Below are 23,365 nucleotides of genomic sequence, written 5' to 3'. Positions count from 1 at the left end.
GTTTGGGGGTGCTGAGTGTGATCTGGGGGTGCTGAGTGTGGCCCTCTCTGGCTGGGTTTGGGGGTGCTGAGTGTGAGCTGGGGGTGCTGAGTGTGGCTGGGTTTGGGGGTGCTGAGTGTGAGCTGGGGGTGCTGAGTGTGGCTGGATTTGGGGGTGCTGAGTGTGAGCTGGGAGTGCTGAGTGTGGCTGGATTTGGGGGTGCTGAGTGTGGCCCTCTCTGGCTGGATTTGGGGGTGCTGAGTGTGGCCCTCTCTGGCTGGGTTTGGGGGTGCTGAGTGTGAGCTGGGGGTGCTGAGTGTGGCCCTCTCTGGCTGGGTTTGGGGGTGCTGAGTGTGAGCTGGGGGTGCTGAGTGTGGCCCTTTCTGTCTGGATTTGGGGGTGCTGAGTGTGGCCCTCTCTGGCTGGGTTTGGGGGTGCTGAGTGTGAGCTGGGGGTGCTGAGTGTGGCCCTTTCTGTCTGGATTTGGGGGTGCTGAGTGTGAGCTGGGGGTGCTGAGTGTGGCCCTCTCTGGCTGGGTTTGGGGGTGCTGAGTGTGGTCCTCTCTGGCTGGATTTGGGGGTGCTGAGTGTGAGCTGGGGGTGCTGAGTGTGGCCCTCTCTGGCTGGGTTTGGGGGTGCTGAGTGTGAGCTGGGGGTGCTGAGTGTGGTCCTCTCTGGCTGGATTTGGGGGTGCTGAGTGTGAGCTGGGGGTGCTGAGTGTGGTCCTCTCTGGCTGGGTTTGGGGGTGCTGAGTGTGAGCTGGGGGTGCTGAGTGTGGTCCTCTCTGGCTGGGTTTGGGGGTGCTGAGTGTGAGCTGGGGGTGCTGAGTGGTCCTCTCTGGCTGGATTTGGGGGTGCTGGGTGTGAGCTGGGGGTGCTGAGTGTGGCTGGGTTTGGGGGTGCTGAGTGTGGCCCTCTCTGGCTGGGTTTGGGGGTGCTGAGTGTGGCTGGGTTTGGGGGTGCTGAGTGTGGCTGGGTTTGGGGGTGCTGAGTGTGGCCCTCTCTGGCTGGGTTTGGGGGTGCTGAGTGTGAGCTGGGGGTGCTGAGTGTGGCCCTCTCTGGCTGGGTTTGGGGGTGCTGAGTGTGAGCTGGGGGTGCTGAGTGTGACCCTCTCTGGCTGGGTTTGGGGGTGCTGAGTGTGGCCCTCTCTGGCTCAATTTGGGGGTGCTGGGGGTGCTGAGTGTGGTCCTCTCTGGCTGGGTTTGGGGGTGCTGAGTGTGGTCCTCTCTGGCTGGGTTTGGGGGTGCTGAGTGTGAGCTGGGGGTGCTGAGTGTGGCTGGATTTGGGGGTGCTGAGTGTGGCCCTCCCTGGCTGGATTTGGGGGTGCTGAGTGTGGCCCTCCCTGGCTGGATTTGGGGGTGCTGAGTGTGGCCCTCTCCGGCTGGGTTTGGGGGTGCTGAGTGTGGCCCTCTCTGGCTGGATTTGGGGGTGCTGAGTATGAGCTGGGGGTGCTGAATGTGGCCCTCTCTGGTTGGGTTTGGGGGTGCTGAGTGTGGCTGGATTTCGGGGTGCTGAGTGTGAGCTGGGGGTGCTGAGGGTGGCCCTCTCTGGCTGGATTTGGGGGTGCTGAGTGTGGCCCTCTCTGGCTGGCTTTGGGGGTGCTGAGTGTGAGCTGGGGGTGCTGAGTGTGGCCCTCCCTGGCTGGATTTGGGGGTGCTGAGTGTGAGTTGGGGGTGCTGAGTGTGGCCCTCTCTGGTTGGATTTGGGGGTGCTGAGTGTGGCCCTCTCTGGTTGGATTTGGGGGTGCTGAGTGTGGCCCTCTCTGGCTGGGTTTGGGGGTGCTGAGTGTGGTCCTCTGTGGCTGGGTTTGGGGGTGCTGAGTGTGAGCTGGGGGTGCTGAGTGTGGCTGGATTTGGGGGTGCTGAGTGTGAGCTGGGAGTGCTGAGTGTGGCTGGATTTGGGGGTGCTGAGTGTGGCCCTCTCTGGCTGGATTTGGGGGTGCTGAGTGTGGCCCTCTCTGGCTGGGTTTGGGGGTGCTGAGTGTGGTCCTCTCTGGCTGGATTTGGGGGTGCTGAGTATGAGCTGGGGGTGCTGAGTGTGGCCCTCTCTGGCTGGATTTGGGGGTGCTGAGTGGAGCTGGGGGTGCTGAGTGTGGTCCTCTCTGGCTGGGTTTGGGGGTGCTGAGTGTGGCCCTTTCTGTCTGGGTTTGGGGGTGCTGAGTGTGGCCCTCTCTGGCTGGATTTGGGGGTGCTGAGTGTGGTCCTCTCTGGTTGGATTTGGGGGTGCTGAGTGTGGCCCTTTCTGTCTGGGTTTGGGGGTGCTGAGTGTGAGCTGGGGGTGCTGAGTGTGGCCCTCTCTGGCTGGGTTTGGGGGTGCTGAGTGTGAGCTGGGGGTGCTGAGTGTGGCCCTCTCTGGCTGGGTTTGGGGGTGCTGAGTGTGAGCTGGGGGTGCTGAGTGTGGCCCTCTCTGGCTGGATTTGGGGGTGCTGAGTGTGGTCCTCCCTGGCTGGGTTTGGGGGTGCTGAGTGTGGTCCTCTGCCTGGGTTTGGGGGTGCTGAGTGTGGTCCTCTGCCTGGGTTTGGGGGTGCTGAATGTGGCCCTCTGTGGCTGGATTTGGGGGTGCTGAGTGTGGCCCTCTCTGGCTGGATTTGGGGGTGCTGAGTGTGGCCCTCCCTGGCTGGATTTGGGGGTGCTGAGTGTGAGCTGGGGGTGCTGAGTGTGGCCCTCCCTGGCTGGATTTGGGGGTGCTGAGTGTGGCCCTCCCTGGCTGGGTTTGGGGGTGCTGAGTGTGGTCCTCCCTGGCTGGGTTTGGGGGTGCTGAGTGTGGCCCTCCCTGGCTGGGTTTGGGGGTGCTGAGTGTGGTCCTCCCTGGCTGGGTTTGGGGGTGCTGAGTGTGGCCCTCCCTGGCTGGATTTGGGGGTGCTGAGTGTGGCCCTCTCTGGCTGGGTTTGGGGGTGCTGAGTGTGGTCCTCCCTGGCTGGGTTTGGGGGTGCTGAGTGTGGCCCTCTCTGGCTGGGTTTGGGGGTGCTGAGTGTGGTCCTCCCTGGCTGGGTTTGGGGGTGCTGAGTGTGGCCCTCTCTAGCTGGGTTTGGGGGTGCTGAGTGAGGTCCTCTCTGGCTGGGTTTGGGGGTGCTGAGTGAGGTCCTCTCTGGCTGGGTTTAGGGGTGCTGGTTGGGGGCTGGGGATGCTGTGTCTGTGTTCCCTGGCTGGGCTGGGCTGGGCTGGGGGTGAGCTGGGGGCGCTGTGGCTGTGCTCCCTGGCTGGGCTGGGGTCTGGGGGCTCTGACATCCCCCCCCCCTTCCCCCGCAGGGCCGGGCGCCTGGCCGCTGGGGGGCGCCGCCGGACATGACGCTGGCCATGACGGGCCGGCAGCGCGCCGAGTACCTGCGCTGGAAGCAGGAGCGGGAGCAGATCGACCGCGAGCGCCTGGCGCGGCACCGCCAGCCCGGGGGGCGCTGGAGGCGCGAGTGGGACGCGCACAAGGGGGACCCCGCGTGAGTCCCGGCCTTGCCCCGGCCCCCTCCTCGTCTCCCCCACCCCGGGGTGCTCCGGGGGGGGGTCCCCGTGGCTGGGGCCGGCGGAGTGAGGGTCCCTGAGGGCTGGGTCCTGCCCTTGGGGGTCACAGGGGCCCCAGGGAGGCTCCGGGGCTGGAAGCTGCTGGGCAGAGGAGGACTTTGGGGGGGGGGGAGGCTGGAGAGGAGCCAGCGGTGCCCCAGGGGGCCAAGGAGGTCTCCAGGGGGGTAAGGAGGCCACTGGCAGTGCCCCAGGGGCCCCAGGAGGCCACTGGCAGTGCCCCAGGGGATCAAGGAGGCCACTGGAGGTGCTCAGGGGGCTAAGGAGGCCTCCAGCGGTGCCCCAGGGGGCCAAGGAGGTCTCTAGGGGGCCAAGGAGGCCTCCAGCGGTGCCCCAGGGGGGCAAGGAGGCCACTGGCAGTGCCCCAGGGGATCAAGGAGGCCACTGGAGGTGCCCCAGGGGGCCAAGGAGGCTTCCAGCGGTGCCCCAGGGGGCCAAGGAGGTCTCCAGGGGCCCAAGGAGGCCTCCAGCGGTGCCCCAGGAGGCCATCAGCAGCCTGGCCTGGAGCAGCCCTGGTGTGGGCAGCAGGAGCAGGGTAGGGGTTGGCCCCCAGGGCTGGGCAGTGGGGAGGCCACAGCTGGAGTGCTGGGGGGGGGGTGTGGGGGGGTGGGTGTGCGGTTTTGGGGCCCCCACCCCACCCCCAAAGAAGGACATTGAGAGGCTGGGGCAGGGGCAGAGAAGAAGAGCAAGGAAGGGTCCCTGGAAGGAGCCTGGAGCCAGGTGGAGGGGTGGGCCCAGGTGGGGCTCAGGTTGGGCCCAGGTGGGGCTCAGGTTTGCCCCAGGTGAGGCTCAGGTTGCCCCCAGGTGAGGCTCAGGTTGCCCCCAGGTGAGGCTCAGTTTGCCCCAGGTGAGGCTCAGGTTGCCCCCAGGTGAGGCTCAGTTTGGCCCAGGTGAGGCTCAGGTGGGGCTCAGGTTGGCTCCAGGTGGGGCTCAGGTTGGCCCAGGTGGGGCTCAGGTTGGCCCCAGGTGAGGCCCAGGTGGGGCTCAGGTTGGCCCCAGGTGAGGCCCAGGTGAGGCTCAGCTTTGCCCCAGGTGGGGCTCAGGTTGGCCCCAGGTGGGGCTCAGGTGAGGCTCAGGTTGGCCCCAGGTGAGGCCCAGGTGGGGCTCAGTTTGGCCCAGGTGAGGCTCAGGTTGGCCAAGGTGAGGCTCAGGTCGGGCTCAGGTGAGGCTCAGTTTGGCCCAGGTGGGGCTCAGGTTGGCCATGAGCAGCACCTTTTGGCCTGGAAGGGTCTGGGCCTGGCCCAGGCTGCTGGGGGGGCTCCCATCCCAGGAGGGTCTCTCAGAGCCCTTTTGGGGGGGGGGAGGTTGCGGTGCTGAGCCCTGGCCCCGGGCAGGGACAGAGCTGGACTGGGAGCTCCTGGGGGTGCTTCTGGGGGGGGGGCTGTCACCCCAATGCCTTCTCCCCAGGTGCAAGGAGGGCTCCCCGGTGGCGGTGCCCGAGGTGGGCGGTGGGGAGGAGGAGCAGCAGCGCCGGGGGGCCCCCAAGCCCCCAACCTTTGGGGAGTTCCTCGCCCCCCAGCGCCGCCGGCGCAAGGCCCGGGGGCACGGCCAGGCCGCCGGCACCGAGCCCTACAGGTCAGTGGAGGGCACGGGGGTGGGGGGGGGTGGGGGGCACAGGGGTGGGCACAGCTTTTGGGGGGTGGGCTCCCCGTGTGGAGGCCTCCCTGGAGCCTTCTGGAACCTTCTGCTGCCTTCTGCCCCCAGCATGCACGACAACCGGTGGGAGGAGGAGCAGCAGCGGCCACCAGCGGCCACCCACAGCCAGAAGGTGACCCCTGGGGGGGGGGGGGGGGACTTGGGGGGGAGGGGGCACCTTCTGGGGGGGGGGGAGGGGAGGGGAAGTTGGCTGCACCTGACCCTCCCCCCCCCAACCCTCCCCTGCAGGTGGAGGAAGCCCCCAGCCAGCCCCTCCCAGAGCCTCCCCATTCCCTGAGCTCCGAAGAGGATGAGGATCAGTGGGAGGATGTCAGCGAGGAGGAGGAGGAGGAGGAGGAGGAGGAGGAGGAGGAGGCTGAAGGCAGCCCAGAGCCTTGCAGCGAGGATGAAGCCCCCCGCAGTGCGTCCCCCCAAGCCCAGCGGCCCCCCCCGTGTGCCCCTCCCAGCCCCGGGGCTGGGGGCTGGCAGCCCCCCGAGCCCCTTCTCCCCCTTGGGTGGGCACCGGCCGGTCTGGGACTGGGCCGAGGAGATGGAGCTGGGCTGCCCCCACAGCCCCCCCCCGGGCCCCCCTGTCCCCACAGCTCCTGGAGAGACTTCAGGTAAAATGGGGGGGGGGAGGTGGTTGAGGGGGGCTGGGGGGGTTGGGCACACCCCCAGTCTGGGCTGAACCCCTAGGGGGGGACACTGAGCCACAGCAGGCGAAGGGAAGGAGCTGAGCCACCGAACCTTGGGGGGGGGTCACTTACCTCCAAACCCCGGGGGGGGACTTTAGCTCCATCTCTTTGTCTCCTCCTAGGATTGAGCCCTGTGGAGCCCCTCCAGGGGCTGCTGCAGACCCCCCCAGAGCCCTCCCAGGGGGCGGCCAGGAGGCTGGAGGTGGAGCAGGAAGCTGCGGGGATACAGGAGGAGGAGGAGGCCACAGGGAGCCCAGCAGAGGACAGCAGGACACGAGGTGGCCAGGGGGGACTGTAGGGGGGGGGGGGGGGGGGAACCCCACAGCCCTGTGGTCCAAGGGCTTCAGGCCCCAACTCCTCCTTCTCTTCATCCCCACCCCCCCCCCCCAGAAGCTGGGAGCCCTCCTGGGCAGCAGGACATGGACCCCCCGCCCGGGGCGGTGGAGATCAGAGACTTCCAGAGGGTTCGTTTCAGTAAGAGTTCTCCAGCTGCTGCTCCTCCAGCTGCTGCTGCTGCTCCTCCTCCAGCTGCTCCTCCAGCTGCTGCTCCTCCAGCTGCTGCTCCTCCAGCTGCTGCTCCTCCAGCTGCTCCTCCAGCTGCTCCTCCAGCTGCCCACTGACCCCACGCCACCGCTCTGTCTGACAGGCTGGCACCAGCCCTGGCATGGCTCTGGAGCTGCTGCACTTTGCCCCTTGGGGTCTTCTCCTGGGCTTCAGCCTCTGCTGCCTCCTCGGGCTGGGGGCTGGGGGCAGCACTGTTGGCTTGGGGGGGGGGGCCACTAACCTGGGGGTGCCGGCGTGGGCAGCGGGGGGCGCTGCTGTCCCTCCTCCTGTGCATCTTCTGTCCTGCATTAAACTCTTCCCAAGTGGCCCCAAGTCTCTCCTGGGTGGGGGGTGGGGGGAGGGAGGAGGTCCTGGCAGTGCTGTCAGCCCTTGGGGCGCTCCATGGGGTGGGATCAGCCCTGTGGCCCCCTCCCCACCCGTGGGGCACTGGGGGTGCTGCTCCCCCAACCTTGGGTTGCTTTCTCCTCCTGCAGGCCACCCAAGCACCCAGATGTCCTCCATCACCCGGGGGGTCGCTGCCCTCATGACCCCACCACCCCCCCCCCCAACGACCTTCTAGAGCCTGGGAGCTGGCAGGAGATGACCCTGGGGAGGGGGAGGGGGACACACACCCCCCAAAGGTCCAACCCTTGCTGGGAGAGGTTCCCAAGTCCCCTCTGCATCCACGGGTGGGGGGCATGGGGTCCAGCCCCTCGGTGCTGGGATGCTGAGGCAGTGCTGAAGGATTTGGAGTTCCTCAAGCAGCTCTTGGCAGCTGCTTGGGAGGTTCCTGCTCCTGGGGGGGGGGGGGGGGGACAGGGGACATTTTGGGGCCCCCCTTTGTTTCATGCCTTGGAGCTGGGGGGGGAGGCTGCTGGACTTGAGAGCTCCCTGTCTTGAGCTGCCTTTGTGAAATAAACCTCCAGGAGATTTCCAGCTGTGGTCCTTGCTTGGGGGGTGGGGGGGGGCCACACACTTCAGGCCAGGAAGGTGGTTTTTTGGGGGGTGGGCTCTCTGGGGGGGGGGGGGCATCCCTGCCCTCTCTTGAGGGGTTCCTTGGTTTTAGGGGGGGGGGCGCTGGGGAAGGTTTTGAGGCCTTCCAGTGAAGATCTGGGGACTCTGTTGAAGGTTTTGGGGGTCCCAGTGCCATCCTCAAGCCACAACAAGCCCAACCCTCCCCTCCCCTCTCCCCCCCCCCCCAAGCCCTCTTTTGGGGCTGCCCCCTCCTTGCCAGGCCACTGCTGTCTCCTCCTGGGCTGTGCCATGGGGAGGGGTCTCCATTGGCCACCTCCTGTCCCACCCAAGCTGCTTCTCCTTTTGTTTCTTGGCCCCCTGATGAGGTCTTCTGCCTGCCCCCTCCCATCCCCCCCCCCTGCTGCTTCCTGTTCCCTGCTGTATAAAACCTCGGAGCCACCACCCAGCACCGGGACCTCGGCCAAGGGCACCCCAGAGCCAGGTGAGCAGCTGCTGGGGCGTGGGCAGGGGGTGGCCAAAAGCTTCTTCTCCTCCCTTCAGAACCCTGCCAGGGTTGGGTGGTCTCCCTCCTTCTGCTCCTGGGGTGGGGTTGGCCCTGCTCAGGAGCCTGAGGAGCTTGTGGGGTGGCTCCTCTCGAGGTGCTGGGGGACAGCTTTGGGGGGGGGGGGTGCACCTCCTCTCCTCCTTGTCCCTTCTTCCCATGGAGGCACCCTTGGGAGGACCTCAAAGGGCCCCAAGCTTTCCCCATGGGTTCTTCCACTGCCCACGGGAGGACCCCCAAACCTTCCCCCTGCCTCCTCCTTCAGTCTTTTCCTCCTCCTACCTCGTGGTGCTGGAGGTGCTTTGGACCACCGGGAGGTCTCTCCCGGGGCTCCAGAACCAAACCCAAACCTCCTCCTCTCGGGAGACCTCTGGAGGAGCTGCTGGAGCTGCAGCCTCTGGGGTGTTTCCTGGGCGGTGGGGAAGTGGGGAAATGTCCACTTCCCTGGTGAGGGGCCAGGGAGGGCAGCAGGGCCTTGGGGTTGCACCACAGGTTCTTGAGGAACACCTCCCCAGGCAGCACCTCCCCGTGAGCAGCCTTGTGTCCGGGAGGGGAAGCGGAGCAGGCGGTGAATGGACACCCAAGAGGAGGCAGTGAGGTGGTGGAAGAGATTGCCCCCAGGAGTTGAGAATGGCTGCAGGGTCAGGCTGCAGGGTGGGGCTGTGGGGAACCTGAGCTGGCAGAAGCTCTCCTGGCCCAGGGCAGGAGGTCGGAACCAGACGACCTCGGAAGGTCCTTTCCACCCAAACTGCTGGGCTTGGGCTTGGCGCCAGCCAAGCTTGGCCAGGGGCTGGGCTGGGCCATCTTGGAAGGTCCCTGCCACCCAAACCCTTCTTGGGAGAGGGCTCAGAGCCACCTGAACGTGTGTGTGGGGGGGAGAGAGGTGGCCCAGATGCTCCTGGAAGGCCTCCTCGCCGTCCCTGGCGCTCCAACCGGGTCCGGTTCCCAGGTTGCCAGCGGGTGGAGGATGGAGTCCCCGGCGCCCACCTCCAGCTACAACTCCTCGGGCTGGGAGGACTACACCCCCTTCGACCTGGATGAGCTGGATGGCTACGAGGTGCCCCACGGCCACCGAGCCATCCTGGCCCTCTACGCCCTCATCTTCCTGCTGGGCGTCCTGGGCAACGGCGCCGTGGTCTGGGTGACGGCGCTGGAGCTGCGCCGCACGGTCAACGGCGTCTGGTTCCTCAACCTGGCGCTGGCCGACCTGCTCTGCTGCCTGGCCCTGCCCTTCCTGGCCCTGCCCTTGACCCAGGACCACCACTGGCCCCTGGGCGGCTTCGCCTGCAAGCTGCTGCCCTCCCTCACCGTCCTCAACATGTTCGCCAGCGTCCTGCTGCTGACGGCCATCAGCGCCGACCGCTGGGCGCTGGTGACGCTGCCGGTGTGGTGCCAGAACCACCGCGGCCTGCCGCTGGCCAGGGCCGCCTGCGCCGCCGCCTGGGGGCTGGCCGCCCTGCTCACCCTGCCCTCCTTCGTCTTCCGCGCCGCCCGCGCCGACCCCTTCTCCCGGAAGGTGGTCTGCACCCTGGCCTACGAGGCCGTGGGCCCCCACCAGCGGCTGACCGAGCTGGCCACGGCCGGCGCCCGCTTCCTCTGCGGCTTCCTGCTGCCCTTCGCCGCCATCTCCGCCTGCTACGGGCTGCTGCTCGCCCGCCTGCGCAGCAGGGGCCTCGCCCGCTCCCAGCGCGCCACCAAGCTGGTCCTGGTGGTCATCCTCAGCTTCTTCATCTGCTGGCTGCCCTACCACGTGGTGGGCCTGGTGCTGGCCTCCGCCTCCAGCCGCAGCTCCCTCTTCAAGAGCGCCCAGGCCGCCGACCCCGTGGTGGCCGGCGTGGCCTACGTCAACAGCTGCGTCAACCCCATCATCTACGTCGTCATGGGCCAGGGCTTCAGGGACAAGTTCCAGCGCTCCTGGAGGGCTGTGCTCAGGGGGGTGCTGAGCGACGACCCCGCCAGCGCCGCTGGGGACAGCAGGGCGAAGACCAAGACCACGGTGGAGGAGCAGAGCAGCAGCACCGTGGTGTGAGGCAGGGCGGCCGGAGGCCGCCGCCTGCCCCTGCGCTGCTGGAGGGCCTGGGGAGGAGATGCTGCCATCCCCCCCACCCACCCAGCTGCCCCATGTGGTTGCAGAGGGGGAAGGCTGGGTGCCCACCTAAGCTTGGACATCTCCTGCCCTCCGCCAGCAGCAGGAGGACCTTGGCCTTGCACTCCGTCCTCTCCTTCTCCAGCCGTGGACTCTCGTTTCTCCCGTCTCAGCCCCCCACAAGCACTGTCCTTGCCCCTGCCACCCCCTCCCCAGCCTCCCCATTTACCCCTCCGGGGCCTAGAGTGTTGGGGTGAACCCCAACTCATCACCCCAAAGCCCCAGGAGCTTGTGTGGCCCCTTCCCCCTCGCCAATAAAGTCCCCACTGAAGTCCCCTCAACCCTTGAGCAAGACCTTAGGCCCTTTGGTTCTCCTTTCTGGGTGGCTGTTGGGCAACATTTTCCCTGGCTCAGCAGGCTCTGAGGTCACTGATGATGCAACAAGGGCCACCCCCTGTCCCCCTCCTCAGCTCCAGAAGGGCCTCACCCCAGGCTGGGGGGAGGGGGGGGGAGTTCTGCCCCCAAGGTCTTGCTTCATCTCCTGAGGCAGGGAGCTGCTGCTGCTGCTGGCCACGGCTTGGTCTGACTTGCACTTGCCTGGGGGGACAGGGGAGAGCTGGGGACAGTTGGCAGCGCTTGGGGTTGGTGGAAATGGTGGAAGCAGCTCCGGGGTGGATGAGGAGGGCTAAGGACGGGGGGGGGGAGGGGGTGGGGGTGGGGTGGAACAAGCCGCACAGGGAGGAGGCTTGGGGGCAGGGGGGCGGGGGGGGCAGCAGGACACAGCAGCCAGGGCTGGGGAAGCTGGGGCACAGCAGGGCGGATGGGGACAGAGGGGCAGCAGGGGAGGAAGCAGGGGGGGGGGGGGGACCCAGCAAGGCAGAGCTCTGCCTGTGGGGCGGTTCCCGGGCTAGCCCCACCCCTTTTCCCCCCCGCCCTTTTCTCCGCCCCCTCACCTCGGTTGCGCCGCCCCGCACGGCGGCGGCCGCCTCTCCTTTGTCGCCCCCTGGTGGCCTGGGGGCCTGCTCGGGGCTGTCGGCAGCGAGGGAGGTCGGAGCCAGGGCTTGGGCCGCGGCCGGTTCGGGGACCGCGGGAGCGGGCCCGGGAACGGGTAACGAACCGTGGGCTGGGGGGGGGTGGAACCGGGGCCGGCGGGGGAGCAACAGGGCTGGGGGGAATGGAACCGGGGCCGGGGGAGGATGAAACCGGGGTTGGCGGGGGAGGAACAGGGCTGGGGGGCACGGAACCGGGAGAGGATGGAACCGGGGTTGGCGGGGGAGAAACAGGGCTGGGGGGCATGGAACCGGAGCCGGGGGAGGATGGAACCGGGGCTGGCGGGGTAAGAACAGGGCTGGGGGGCATGGAACCGGAGCCGGGGGAGGATGGAACCTGGGCCGGCGGGGGAGGAACAGGGCTGGGGGGCATGGAACCGGAGCCGGGGGAGGATGGAACCGGGGCTGGCGGGGTAAGAACAGGGCTGGGGGGGATGGAACCGGAGCTGGCAGGGGAGGAACAGGGCTGGGGGGGATGGAACCGGGGCTGGCAGGGGAGAAACAGGGCTGGGGGGGATGGAACCGGGGCCGGGGGAGGTTGGAACCGGGGCTGGCAGGGGAGGATCAGGGCTGGGGGGGATGGAACCGGGGCCGGAGGAGGATGGAACTGGTGCTGGCAGGGGAGGAACAGGGCTGGGGGGGATGGAACCGGGGCTGGCAGGGGAGGAACAGGGCCCGGGGGGGATGGAACCGGGGCTGGCAGGGGGAGGAACAGGGCTTGGGGGGATGGAACCGGGGCCGGGGGAGGATGGAACTGGGGCTGGCAGGGAAAGAATAGGGCTGGGGGGGATGGAACCGGGGCTGGCAGGGGAGGAACAGGGCCCGGGGGGGATGGAACCGGGGCTGGCAGAGGGAGGAACAGGGCTGGGGAGGATGGAACCGGGGCTGGCAGGGGAGGAACAGGGCCCGGGGGGGGATGGAAGTGGGGCTGGCAGGGGAGGACCAGGGCTGGGGGGGATGGAACCGGGGCCGGGGGAGAATGGAACCAGGGCTGGCAGGGGAGGACCAGGGCTGGGGGGGATGGAACCGGGGCTGGCAGGGGAGGAACAGGGCCCGGGGGGGGATGGAACTGGTGCTGGCAGGGGAGGACCAGGGCTGGGGGGGATGGAACCGGGGCCGGGGGAGGGTGGAACCAGGGCTGGCAGGGGAGGAACAGGGCCCGGGAGGGGATGGAACCGGGGCTGGCAGGGGGGGTTCTGGGGACCGGAACTGCGCGGGGGTGCCCGAGAGCCAGGACCGGCGTGCGTCGGAGGACCCCCTGCTGTCGGAGCAGGCTGCTTGGGGATCCCCGTGGGTTGTAGAGGGACGTGTCGGGGTCCCAGAGGTCTGGGCCACCCCTCCAACCTCCGACCCTACTGACGCAGCTGCCTGGCTCCATCCCCATCATGGCGATGCCACCAGAGAAGGGGAGCAGACCCCGGCGGCACAGCCGGGAACGGGACCCGAAGCGGTCGCGGTCCCGATCCCGGTCCCGGTCCCGATCGCGATCGCGGTCCCGGTCCCGGTCCCGGTCCCGGTCCCGGTCGCGGTCCCCTTGCGAGTGGGACTGGAGCTGTCCCAGCACACGGCGCCGGATGGAGGAGCTTCACTTCCCGTCGCAGGACGCTGGCTCCGGTTCCGGCTCCGACCACGTCCAGGAGTTCTGGGCTTTCTTCGACCGCCTCCGGCGCTTCCAGAGCCGCAATCCTCCGCGGGCCCCGAGTGGCGACCTAGCCGAGCCCTCCCAGAGCCTCCCCCAGCTCGACCTCCCCCGCCGCTACGACCCCCGCGACCGCATCAACCTGGCGCTGCCGGGCGGCCGGCGGCCGGTGCCCGGCGTCCCGCGGGGGCGGCTGGAGGAGTTCCGCGCTGCCCTCCTCCGCTTCCAGGACTTCCAGCAGAAGCGGAGCTTCGCCCGGCTGGCGAAGATCCACCGGCAGCGGGCGGCGCTGCCCATCGCGCGGTACCGGCGGCAGCTGCTGGCGGCCCTGGCGCGGCACCGGGTGCTGGTGGTGGCGGGGGACACCGGCTGCGGCAAGTCCACGCAGGTGCCGCAGTTCCTGCTGGCCGCCGGCTACCGGCGCCTTGCCTGCACCCAGCCGCGGCGCATCGCCTGCGTCTCGCTGGCCAAGAGGGTGGCGTACGAGAGCCTCAACCAGTACGGCAGCCAGGTGGGGACCGGGGGGGACCGGGTTGGATGCTGTTAATGGGGGGAGGAGAGGGGTTAGGGGGAGCTGGGAGGGGTTGGATGCTGTTAATGGGGGGAGGAGAGGGGTTAGGGGGAGCTGGGAGGGGTTGGATGCTGTTAATGGGGGGAGGAGAGGGGTTAGGGGGAGCTGGGAGCTGTGTCTTTGTGTTACTGGGGGGCAGGGAGAGGTTAGGGGGAGCTGGGAGCTGTGTCTGTGTGTTACTGGGGGGCAGGGAGAGGTTAGGGGGAGCTGGGAGCTGTGTCTGTGTGTTACTGGGGGGAGGAGAGGGGTTAGAGGGAGCTGGGAGGGGTTGGATGCTGTTAATGGGGGAAGGGGTTAGGGGGAGCTGGGAGGGGTTGGATGCTGTTAATGGGGGGAGGGAAGGGGTTAGGGGGAGCTGGAAGGGGTTGGATGCTGTTAATGGGGGGAGGAGAGGGGTTAGGGGGAGCTGGAAGGGGTTGGATGCTGTTAATGGGGGAAGGGAAGGGGTTAGGGGGAGCTGGGAGGGGTTGGATGCTGTTAATGGGGGGAGGAGAGGGGTTAGGGGGAGCTGGGAGGGGTTGAATGCTGTTAATGTGGGGAGGAGAGGGGTTATGGGGAGCTGGGAGGGGTTGGATGCTGTTAATGGGGGGAGGAGAGGGGTTAGGGGGAGCTGGGAGGGGTTGGATGCTGTTAATGGGGGAAGGGAAGGGGTTAGGGGGAGCTGGGAGGGGCTGGATGCTGTTAATGGGGGAAGGGAAGGGGTTAGGGGGAGCTGGAAGGGGTTAGATGGTGTTAATGGGGGGAGGAGAGGGGTTAGGGGGAGCTGGGAGGGGTTGGATGCTGTTAATGGGGGGAGGAGAGGGGTTAGGGGGAGCTGGAAGGGGTTGGATGCTGTTAATGGGGGAAGGGGTTAGGGGGAGCTGGGAGGGGTTGGATGCTGTTAATGGGGGGAGGGAAGGGGTTAGGGGGAGCTGGGAGGGGTTGGATGCTGTTATGGGGGGAGGAGAGGGGTTAGGGGGAGCTGGGAGGGGTTGGATGCTGTTAATGGGGGGAGGGAAGGGGTTAGGGGGGCTGGGAGGGGTTGGATGCTGTTAATGGGGGGAGGAGAGGGGTTAGGGGGAGCTGGGAGGGGTTGGATGCTGTTAATGGGGGGAGGAGAGGGGTTAGGGGGAGCTGGGAGGGGTTGGATGCTGTTTATGGGGGGAGGGCAGGGGTTAGGGGGAGCTGGGAGGGGTTGGATGCTGTTAATGGGGGGAGGAGAGGGGTTAGGGGGAGCTGGGAGGGGTTGGATGCTGTTAATGGGGGGAGGAGAGGGGTTAGGGGGAGCTGGGAGGGGTTGGATGCTGTTAATGGGGGGAGGAGAGGGGTTAGGGGGAGCTGGGAGGGGGTGGATGCTGTTAATGGGGGGAGGAGAGGGGTTAGGGGGAGCTGGGAGGGGTTGGATGCTGTTAATGGGGGGAGGGAAGGGGTTAGGGGGAGCTGGGAGGGGTTGGATGCTGTTAATGGGGGGAGGGAAGGGGTTAGGGGGAGCTGGGAGGGGTTGGATGGTGTTAATGGGGGGAGGAGAGGGGTTAGGGGGAGCTGGGAGCTGTGTCTGTTCCTGGGGGGCAGGGAGAGGTTAGGGGGAGCTGGGAGCTGTGTCTGTGTGTTCCTGGGGGGCAGGGAGGGCTTAGGGGGAGCTGGGAGCTGTGTCTGTTCCTGGGGGGCAGGGAGGGGTTTGGGGGAGCTGGGAGCTGTGTCTGTGTGTTCCTGGGGGGCAGGGAGGGCTTAGGGGGAGCTGGGAGCTGTGTCTGTTCCTGGGGGGCAGGGAGGGGTTAGGGGGAGCTGGGAGCTGTGTCTGTGTGTTCCTGGGGGGCAGGGAGAGGTTAGGGGGAGCTGGGAGCTGTGTCTGTTCCTGGGGGGCAGGGAGGGCTTAGGGGGAGCTGGGAGCTGTGTCTGTGTGTTCCTGGGGGGCAGGGAGGGCTTAGGGGGAGCTGGGAGCTGTTCATGGGGGAAGGAAAGAAGGAGGAGTTTGACTTCAGTTGAGTTTGATTGTATTTGGCTCTGGCTTCGCCCAGCTCTGACCTCCTTTGCCCTTCTCCTTCCCCCTCCCCTCCCGCCCTGCCCCCGCCCCAGGTGGGCTTCCAGATCCGCTTCGAGCGGCGCCGCAGCGCCGCCACGCGGCTGCTGTTCCTCACCGAGGGGCTGCTGCTGCGGCAGGCGCAGCGGGACCCCAGCCTCAGCTGCTACCAGGTGGTGCTGGTGGACGAGGTGCATGAGAGGCATCTCCACGGAGACTTCCTGCTGGGCTTCCTGCGGCGCCTGCTGCCCTCCCGCCCCGGCCTGCGCCTGCTGCTCATGTCGGCCACCATCAACATCCCTCTCTTCTCCCAGTACTTCGGGGGGGCTCCGGTGCTCCAGGTGCCGGGGAGGCTCTTCCCCATCTCGGTGAGGACCACGGGGGGGTGGTGGTGGGGGAGGGGGCTGCTTCTGGGGCTCTTCTGCCGGCCCTGGTTGAGTCGCTCTCCAGCAAGCCGGAGGATGGTTCCTGGAGCCTCCCGGCCTTGGGAGGGTGGCTCCCGGCTCGGCGGCTCCAGAAGGCTGATGTTTGCAGATGGCACCAAGTTAGGAGCAGATGTTAGTCAGTTAGAGGGTGGAAAGGCTCTGCAGAGGGACCTTGACCGACTGGACAGATGGGCAGAGGCCAATGGGATGGCATTTAATAAGTCCAAGTGCCAGGGGCTGCACTTTGGCCACGGCAACCCCATGCAGAGCTACAGGCTGGGGTCAGAGTGGCTGAGAGCTGCCAAACAGAGAGGGACCTGGGGGTGCTGATTGACACCCGCCTAAACATGAGCCAGCAGTGTGCCCAGGTGGCCAAGAAGGCCAATGGCAGCCTGGCCTGTATTAGGAATAGTGTGGCCAGCAGGAGCAGGGAGGTCATTGTGCCCCTGTACTCTGCATTGGTTAGGCCACACCTTGAGTCCTGTGTCCAGTTCTGGGCTCCTCAGTTTAGGAAGGACATCGAGACACTTGAAGGTGTCCAGAGAAGGGCAACAAGGCTGGGGAGAGGCCTTGAGCACAGCCCTGTGAGGAGAGGCTGAGGGAGCTGGGATTGTTTAGCCTGGAGAAGAGAAGGATCAGAGGTGACCTCATTGCCCTCTACAACTACCTGAAGGGTGGTTGTAGACAGGAGGGGGTTGGTCTCTTCTCCCAGGCAACCAGCACCAGAACAAGGGGACACAATCTCAAGCTGTGCCAGGGGAGGTTTAGACTCGAGGTGAGGAGAAAGTTCTTCTCTGAGCGAGTCGTTGGCCCTTGGGATGTGCTGCCCAGGGAGGTGGTGGAGTCGCCATCCCTGGAGGTGTTCAAGGGGAGATTGGACGTGGCACTTGGTGCCATGGTCTAGCTGTGAGGTCTGTTGGAACAGGTTGGACTTGATGATCCTTGGGGTCTCTTCCAACCTTAGTTACTGTGATACTGATGGAGGAGTGACCCTGGAGGCCCTCCCGAGGTCTCTTCTTCCAAGAGCCCTTTCCCAAGGTGCCTCCTCCCGAGGTTCCTCCCTGGGGGGGGGGGGGGGGGGCTCTCTTTGCAGCCAACCTTCCGCCCGTTGCAGGTCATCTACCAACCCATCCCCAAGGAAGAGGCTCCCACCGGCGGGGGGAAGCTGGGGCGGGCTGAGCGCCTGGACCCCCTGCCCTACCTGCGGGTGCTGCAGGCCATCGACCGGCGGTACCCCCCCGAGGAGCGCGGGGACCTGCTGGTGTTCCTCAGCGGCGTGGCCGAGATCGGGGCCGTGCTGGAGGCCGCCCAGGCCTACGCCGCCCGCACCCAGCGCTGGGTGGTGCTGCCCTTGCACAGCACCCTCTCGGTGGCCCAGCAGGACAAGGTGGGACCGGCTGCCCCCTTGCCGTCCCCGGGCGCTGCCCTGCTGAGGGGCTGCCTGTGGTGATGGCCCAGGACCCCCTTCCCTCTCCCCAGGTGTTTGACCTGCCCCCCCCCGGCGTCCGCAAGTGCATCCTGGCCACCAACATCGCCGAGACCTCGGTGACCATCGACGGTGTCCGCTTCGTGCTGGACTCTGGTGAGGAGCCTCCTGCTGCCGCTCCTGGCTGCACCTCCGGCTTCCCTTCTGTTGTTTTTCTGCTTCACTCCCTCCTGCCCCACCTTGAGCTTCTCCTTCCAACCTGCCTCACCTCAGTCTCCTCCCCCTTCTCACCCCACCCCACCTCCATCTCCCTCCCTTCCTCCCACCCCACCTCCATCTCCCTCCCTTCCTCCCACCCCACCTCCATCTCCCTCCCTTCCTCCCACCCCACCTCGATGTCCCTCCCTTCCTCCCACCCCACCTCCATCTCCCTCCCTTCCTCCCACCCCACCTCCATCTCCCTCCCTTCCTCCCACCCCACCTCCATCTCCCTCCCTTCCTCCCACCCCACCTCCATCTCACACCCCTCCCACCCCACCTGGACCTTCTGCCCCTGCAGGGAAGGTGAAGGAGATGAGCTATGACCCTCAGGGCAAGCTGCAGCGGCTGCAGGAGTTCTGGATCAGCCGGGCCAGCGCCGAGCAGCGCCGGGGCCGCGCCGGCAGGACCGGACCCGGGGTCTGCTACCGGCTCTACGCCGAGTCAGACTACGATGCCTTCTGCCCCTACCCTGTGCCCGAGATCCAGAGGGTGGCCCTGGACGCCCTGGTGCTCCAGGTGATTTTGAGGAGCCATCTGCTGACGGTGGAGGAGGTCTGGGGGCATCTCTGAAGGCCAACCAAGCTCAGCTGCGGCTCGCTGCGGTGGATCTCGGGGGTGCCTCTGGAGCTCCAGGCCCTCCCTGTTGTCTCAGCTGCTTCTCCATTTGCTGTTCTCTCAGATGAAGAGCATGGGGCTGGGTGACCCCAGGACCTTCCCCTTCCTGGAGCCTCCTCCCTCATCCAGCCTGGAGGTGGCTGTGAGGTACCTGAAGGACCAGGGAGCCCTGGATGAGGCCGAGGAGCTGACTCCCATCGGCAACCTCCTGGCCCAGCTGCCGGTGGATGTGGTGGTCGGTGAGTAGCTGGGCGAGGCCTGGCAGCCCAAGTGGTTGCTCCAGGAGTTGAGGTGGCTCTCCCCTACCTTCACCACCCACACAGGGAAGATGCTGGTCCTGGGTGCTCTCTTTGACCTGGCCGAGCCCACCCTGACCGTGGCAGCCACGCTGAGCGTCCAGTCGCCCTTCCTGCGCCCTGCCCACCCCAACCCCGAGTGTGCCACGGCCAGGAGGCACCTGGAGAGCCACCACGGGGACCCACTGACGCTGCTCAACATCTTCAATGAGTGGGTCCAGGTGGGATTCCTGTCCTAAGCTGGGGTGGGATGAGTTTGGGTCCACCTTGGGGGGGTGCTGGAAGCTGATTCTGGGGGTGAGGAGGACTTGACTCTAGCAAGCCCTTGGACACTGTTCCCATTGTGTCCTCCTCAAAAGCTTAGGGGGTGTTGGAGGAGCGGACAACGAGGCAGGTCGGGAGCTGGCTGAAGAACGCAGCTCAAGGGGTTGTGATCGACAGGGCAGGGTCTAGTTGGAGCTTGTGGTGTTCCCCAAGAGGTCATGGCTGGGTCCAGCCTCCTCCTACAAGCCCTACATCAGGGACCTGCATGAGTTCCTCAGGAGGCTCCACCTGAGCACGAGGAGAAGAATCTTGAGGTTGAGACTGAGGTTGCAGAGCCCTGGAGCAGGCTGCCCAGAGGGGCCGTGGGAGTCTCCTCTTCTGGAGAGCTTCCAAGCCCAGCGTGGGCACTGGGATCCTGGGCAAGCTGCTGGGGGGGGGCTGGATGTTTCCCTAGGGGTTCCTGGAGGAGTGGGAAAGAGAACTTGCCCCAGCTGGAGGTTGAGCAGGTCCCCCCCCACCCCCCCCGGCGCAGGTGAAGTCGCAGCGGAGCAGCAGCTCGCGGAAGTGGTGCCGGCGCCGCGGGCTGGAGGAGCATCGGCTCTACGAGGCCACCAACCTCCGGCGCCAGTTCCAGGTGGGGACAGGACGGGGACAGGACGTGGACACACCCTAGGGTGGGACCTTTGTGTGGGGAGGGTTGAGGTCCACCCCCACCTTCCCCATCTCCTGAGGTCCATCCTCACACCCCAGAAGGAGATGAGGGGGGGGGAGGGTGGGGCATATGGGGGTGGACCAAACCATCTCTGCCACCCATCTCCAGGAGCTTCTCCAGGACCACCACCTGCTAGAGAAAGGCTCCAAGCAGCCCAGGGACAGCTACAGCCGGCAGAGCCGGCACCGGGAGCGCCGCGAGCTGCAGCGGCTCTGGCGCCGCCACGCTGAGGAGCAGGGCAGGAGGCCCAAGGTGCTGCGGCTGCAGGATGGTGACGGCGATGCCTCCTCCGGGGAGGAGCAGGAGCAGGAGAAGGGAGGCTCTCAGGGGAAGGGGCAGCGTGGTGTGGACATCCAGGTGAGCAGCATGGCTGTGCCCTCTTCTGGAAGCAACCTCTGGCCAGCCATGCCCTGGCTGTGGCCTTGTTGTGCCCTGGCTGTGCCCTGACCGTGCCCTGGCTGTGCCCTGACCGTGCCCTGGCTGTGCCCTTGCCTGTGCCTTACCGTGCCCTTCCTATGCCGTGGATGTGCTCTTGCCCTGGCCGTGCCCTTGCCCATGCCCTTGCCGTGCCCTGGCCGTGCCCTGGCCGTGCCCTGGCTGTGCCCTGGCCGTGCCCTCGCCGTGCTCTTGTCGTGTCTTGGCCGTGCCCTGGCCGTGCCCTTGTTGTGTCTTGACCATGCCCTGGCCATGCCCTTGCTGTGCCCTGGCTGTGCCCTTGTTGTGTCTTGGCTGTGCCCTGGCCGTGCCCTGGCTGTGCCCTTGTTGTGCCCTGGCCGTGCCCTTGTTCTGTCTTGGCTGTGCCCTGGCTGTGCCCTGGCTGTGCCCTTGTTGTGTCTTGGCTGTGCCCTTGTTGTGCCCTGGCCGTGCCCTTGCTGTGCCCTGGCCGTGCCCTGTTGTGTCTTGGCTGTGCCCTGGCTGTGCCCTTGTTGTGTCTTGGCTGTGCCCTTGTTGTGCCCTGGCCGTGCCCTTGTTCTGTCTTGGCCGTGCCCTGGCCGTGCCCTTGCCCATGCCCTTGTTGTGCCCTGGCCGTGCCCTTGTTGTGCCCTGGCCGTGCCCTTGTTGTGCCCTGGCCGTGCCCTGGCCTTGCCCTTGTTGTGTCTTGGCTGTGCCCTTGTTGTGTCTTGGCCGTGCCCTGGCCGTGCCCTGGCCGTGCCCTTGTTGTGCCCTGGCCGTGCCCTTGTTGTGTCTTGGCCATGCCCTGGCCGTGCCCTTGTTGTGTCTTGGCCATGCCCTGGCCATGCCCTGGCCGTGCCCTTGTTGTGCCCTGGCCGTGCCCTTGTTGTGTCTTGGCCATGCCCTTGTTGTCCCCTGGCCGTGCCCTTGTTGTGCCCTGGCCGTACGCTGGCCGTGCCCTTGCCATACCCTGGCCGTGCCCTGGCCGTGCCCTGGCCGTGCCCTTGTTGTGCCCTGGCCGTGCCCTTGTTGTGTCTTGGCCGTGCCCTGGCCGTGCCCTGGCCGTGCCCTTGTTGTGCCCTGGCCGTGCCCTTGTTGTGTCTTGGCCATGCCCTGGCCGTGCCCTGGCCGTGCCCTTGTTGTGCCCTGGCCGTGCCCTTGTTGTGTCTTGGCCATGCCCTGGCCGTGCCCTGGCCGTGCCCTTGTTGTGCCCTGGCCGTGCCCTTGTTGTGTCTTGGCCATGCCCTTGTTGTGCCCTGGCCGTGCCCTTGTTGTGCCCTGGCCGTACGCTGGCCGTGCCCTTGCCATACCCTGGCCGTGCCCTGGCCGTGCCCTTGTTGTGCCCTGGCCGTGCCCTTGTTGTGTCTTGGCCATGCCCTGGCTGTGCCCTTGCCGTACCCTGGCCGTGCCCTGGCCGTGCCCTTGCCATACCCTGGCCGTGCCCTGGCCGTGCTCTTTATCTCCCCCTCGCTGTCCCCAGGACCTCAAGTTCCAGCTGCGTCACGACGTGGAGGAGCTGCAGGCCGTCTCCAGCTCCAGCCTCTCCCAGGCCCAGCTGGCCCTGCTCAAGCTGCTGCTGTGCCGGGGGCTGTACCCGCAGCTGGCGGTGCCCGACCAGCTTAACAGCGGCCGCAAGGACTCCGACCAGGTCCTTGCCCCCTCCTGAGCTTGTCCCCGCGCCCTGGGGGGTTGTCCTCAGCAGCACCCCAACGCTGGGCTCGCTCTGCCTGCAGATCTTCCACACCAGGACTAAGCCAGGGGTCGTTCTTCATCCCACCTCGGTCTTTGCTGCCAACCCGGAGCTGCTCCACGCCAAGGAGGGACCTGAGCGTGCTGGGAGCAAAGGTGAGACGCCCCCCCGAGGCCTGCAGGAGCTGGGTCTGCTTCTCCCTGGGTAGAAATTCCTCCAGCCTTGGAGGGGTTTGGTAGGTCCCTGCCTGGGACACTTCTATCTCCTGCAGACCTCACAGAGGGGCTGAGCCCCGACCACCAGCTCCTGGCCTTCGTCTCGCTGCTGGAGACCACCAAGCCCTACTTGGTGAACTGTATCCGGGTACCGGCCCTCCAGGTGAGCTCTTCACTCCCCTCCTCATCCTTTCCACACCCTCCAGGAGTCTTCATCACCCCAAAGTGGTTGTGTTTGCCTCCTCCAGGTCCTCCTGCTCTTCTCCCGCTCGCTGGACACCAGCGCGGACTGCAGCCGGCTGGTGGCGGATGGTTGGCTGGAGCTGACCATCCCTGACCCCGACTCTGCCCTTCGCCTGCTCTCCACTACCCTGCAGCTTCGCTGCACTTGGGAGCAGCTCCTCCAGCAGCTCCTGGCAGGCCAAGGGGAGGACCTGGGCCATCAGCCAAGCTCCCGAGACGTCTCCTCGCTCACCCGGGGGCTGCTGGAGTTCCTGCAGGTGAAGGTGAGGCGGCCAGGGCCGCGGTTTGAAGGCACCATTGGGTGATGGTGGCACCACCTCTGCCTTGAAGCCTGAGGGGGGAGGTTGAGTGGATCTGTGGGGCCTCCTCGACGTCCCCGTGTCCTCTGGCAGGTGCCGCACCGCCTGCGCCAGCTGACTGCGCTGGAGAAGCAGAACCTCTACGTCGGTCCCCAGACGGTGGCTGCTGCTCCTCATCTCCCAGGACTCTTCCAGGGCATGGAGATGAAGCCTGACGAGGTGAAAGGAGGCCATAAGGTCACTGACTTCCTCACCTACAACTGCTTGGCTGTGAGTGTCTCTCTCTCTCCCCCCACCCTCCCTGCTGCTCCTGTCACCCCCGCTAGGGTAGGCCCAATGTCCTCTTTGTACCCTGCAGGTGGACTTGGACCTCTACAGCGACTGCCTGAGGACCTTCTGGACCTGTCCCCACTGTGGTCTCCACATGCCCTTCACCCCCCTGGAGCGTGTCTGCCATGAGAGCTCCTGCCAGCCCCCCGAGGGTGAGTGTCCCCTCCCGAGAAAAAATGTGGAGCACACCCCAGAGCCCTCCTGGATTTCCATGGGTGGAGCCCAGGTGGCATCTGGGACCAAGGAGGAAGGAGCAACCCCTCCAGATCTCACCAAGGTGGCACAGTCTGGGGGGGGGGGGAAGGGTCTTTGCTGGCTTTGTTCTCCTTCTGTATCTGATTTTTTTTTTCCCCCATCTTTTCCCACAGCCCCTCCAGAAGAAGCAGCTGGAAGCTCTTCCCAAGCCAGCTCTTCCCAGGCCAGCTCTCTGCACAGGTCCTACCACTGTGACATCTGCCAGCAGCACTTCAGCTTCACCCCCACCCAGATCCTCCGGCACAAGAAGCAGCACCAGTGACACGGTGCCACCAGGATCCTCCTCCAAGCCTTGGAGGACCAAGGGACCCCAGAAATGGGGGGAAGCAGCACCTCAGCTACGTTGCTACCTCTGTTAGTTTTGGGGTCAATCCAGCTGGCTCTCAAAAGGAATGTGGTGGTTTGAGGGTTCTGGTGGCTCCTGCAGCTCATCACTGAAGGTCATGTAGGGGTGTGGAGCCTCAGGGATGTCTCTGAGGCATCTTCAGGGTCTTGAGGACATTTGAAGGGAGCTCAGGGACATCTCTGAGGGCTCAGGGACGTTTAGAGGGATCTTGAGGACAACTCTGGGGCCTTGAGGATGTCTCCAGAGTCTTTGGGACATTTTGGGGGGGGGGAATCTTGGGGGTGTTTGTGAGTACCTTGGGGATGCCTCTGGAGTCTTCAGGACATCTCCAGAATCTCAGGGATGTTTTGTCAGGGTGCCTGGGCACATCTCC

General features: G+C 66.4%; 3 protein-coding genes and 1 long non-coding RNA gene across 4 annotated transcripts; all 4 read left to right on the top strand.

Annotated features, from left to right (window-relative positions):
• Window positions 1-3,225: 3,225 nt before the first annotated feature.
• Window positions 3,226-5,833, top strand: CCDC9 (coiled-coil domain containing 9; the record flags this gene model as incomplete). Its single annotated transcript, XM_054179336.1, has 5 exons — window positions 3,226-3,410; window positions 4,897-5,064; window positions 5,194-5,257; window positions 5,374-5,696; window positions 5,821-5,833. Coding segments are annotated over 5 exons (753 nt in total), but the record flags the coding sequence as incomplete, so codon positions are not given.
• A 217-nt stretch (window positions 5,834-6,050) lies between these two features.
• LOC128899670 (uncharacterized) lies at window positions 6,051-6,915 on the top strand. The gene is made up of 3 exons (XR_008463156.1): window positions 6,051-6,097; window positions 6,210-6,283; window positions 6,857-6,915. It is a non-coding gene; the product is annotated as an uncharacterized LOC128899670 (long non-coding RNA).
• Window positions 6,916-8,845: 1,930 nt separating this feature from the next.
• On the top strand, window positions 8,846-9,915 carry C5AR1 (complement C5a receptor 1). Its single transcript, XM_054179335.1, has one exon. It carries the CDS (start codon window positions 8,846-8,848, stop codon window positions 9,905-9,907), a length of 1,062 nt encoding a protein of 353 aa, XP_054035310.1. The 3' UTR covers window positions 9,908-9,915.
• Window positions 9,916-12,398: 2,483 nt separating this feature from the next.
• DHX34 (DExH-box helicase 34) lies at window positions 12,399-22,989 on the top strand. The gene is made up of 16 exons (XM_054179334.1): window positions 12,399-13,163; window positions 15,279-15,590; window positions 16,762-17,034; window positions 17,127-17,229; window positions 17,633-17,850; window positions 18,014-18,188; window positions 18,273-18,466; window positions 19,042-19,143; window positions 19,330-19,578; window positions 21,095-21,262; window positions 21,348-21,477; window positions 21,585-21,682; window positions 21,768-22,025; window positions 22,155-22,331; window positions 22,420-22,549; window positions 22,760-22,989. Exons 1-16 carry the CDS (start codon window positions 12,399-12,401, stop codon window positions 22,906-22,908), a joined length of 3,501 nt encoding a protein of 1,166 aa, XP_054035309.1. The 3' UTR covers window positions 22,909-22,989.
• Window positions 22,990-23,365: the final 376 nt, after the last annotated feature.

This window comes from Dryobates pubescens, unplaced genomic scaffold, assembly GCF_014839835.1.
Source record: "Dryobates pubescens isolate bDryPub1 unplaced genomic scaffold, bDryPub1.pri scaffold_122_arrow_ctg1, whole genome shotgun sequence".
Taxonomy (NCBI): Eukaryota; Metazoa; Chordata; class Aves; order Piciformes; family Picidae; genus Dryobates; species Dryobates pubescens.
This window is presented reverse-complemented; position numbering and strand designations above follow the sequence as displayed.

Coding starts and splice junctions, on each gene's coding strand:
- DHX34 (XM_054179334.1), top strand. CDS start 12,399: ATGGCGATGCCACCAGAGAAGGGGAGCAGACCCCGGCGGCACAGCCGG. Junction 21,683..21,767: donor TCCGGGTACCGGCCCTCCAG/GTGAGCTCTTCA, acceptor TGCCTCCTCCAG/GTCCTCCTGCTCTTCTCCCG. Junction 22,550..22,759: donor CCAGCCCCCCGAGGGTGAGT/GTCCCCTCCCGA, acceptor CTTTTCCCACAG/CCCCTCCAGAAGAAGCAGCT.
- C5AR1 (XM_054179335.1), top strand. CDS start 8,846: ATGGAGTCCCCGGCGCCCACCTCCAGCTACAACTCCTCGGGCTGGGAG.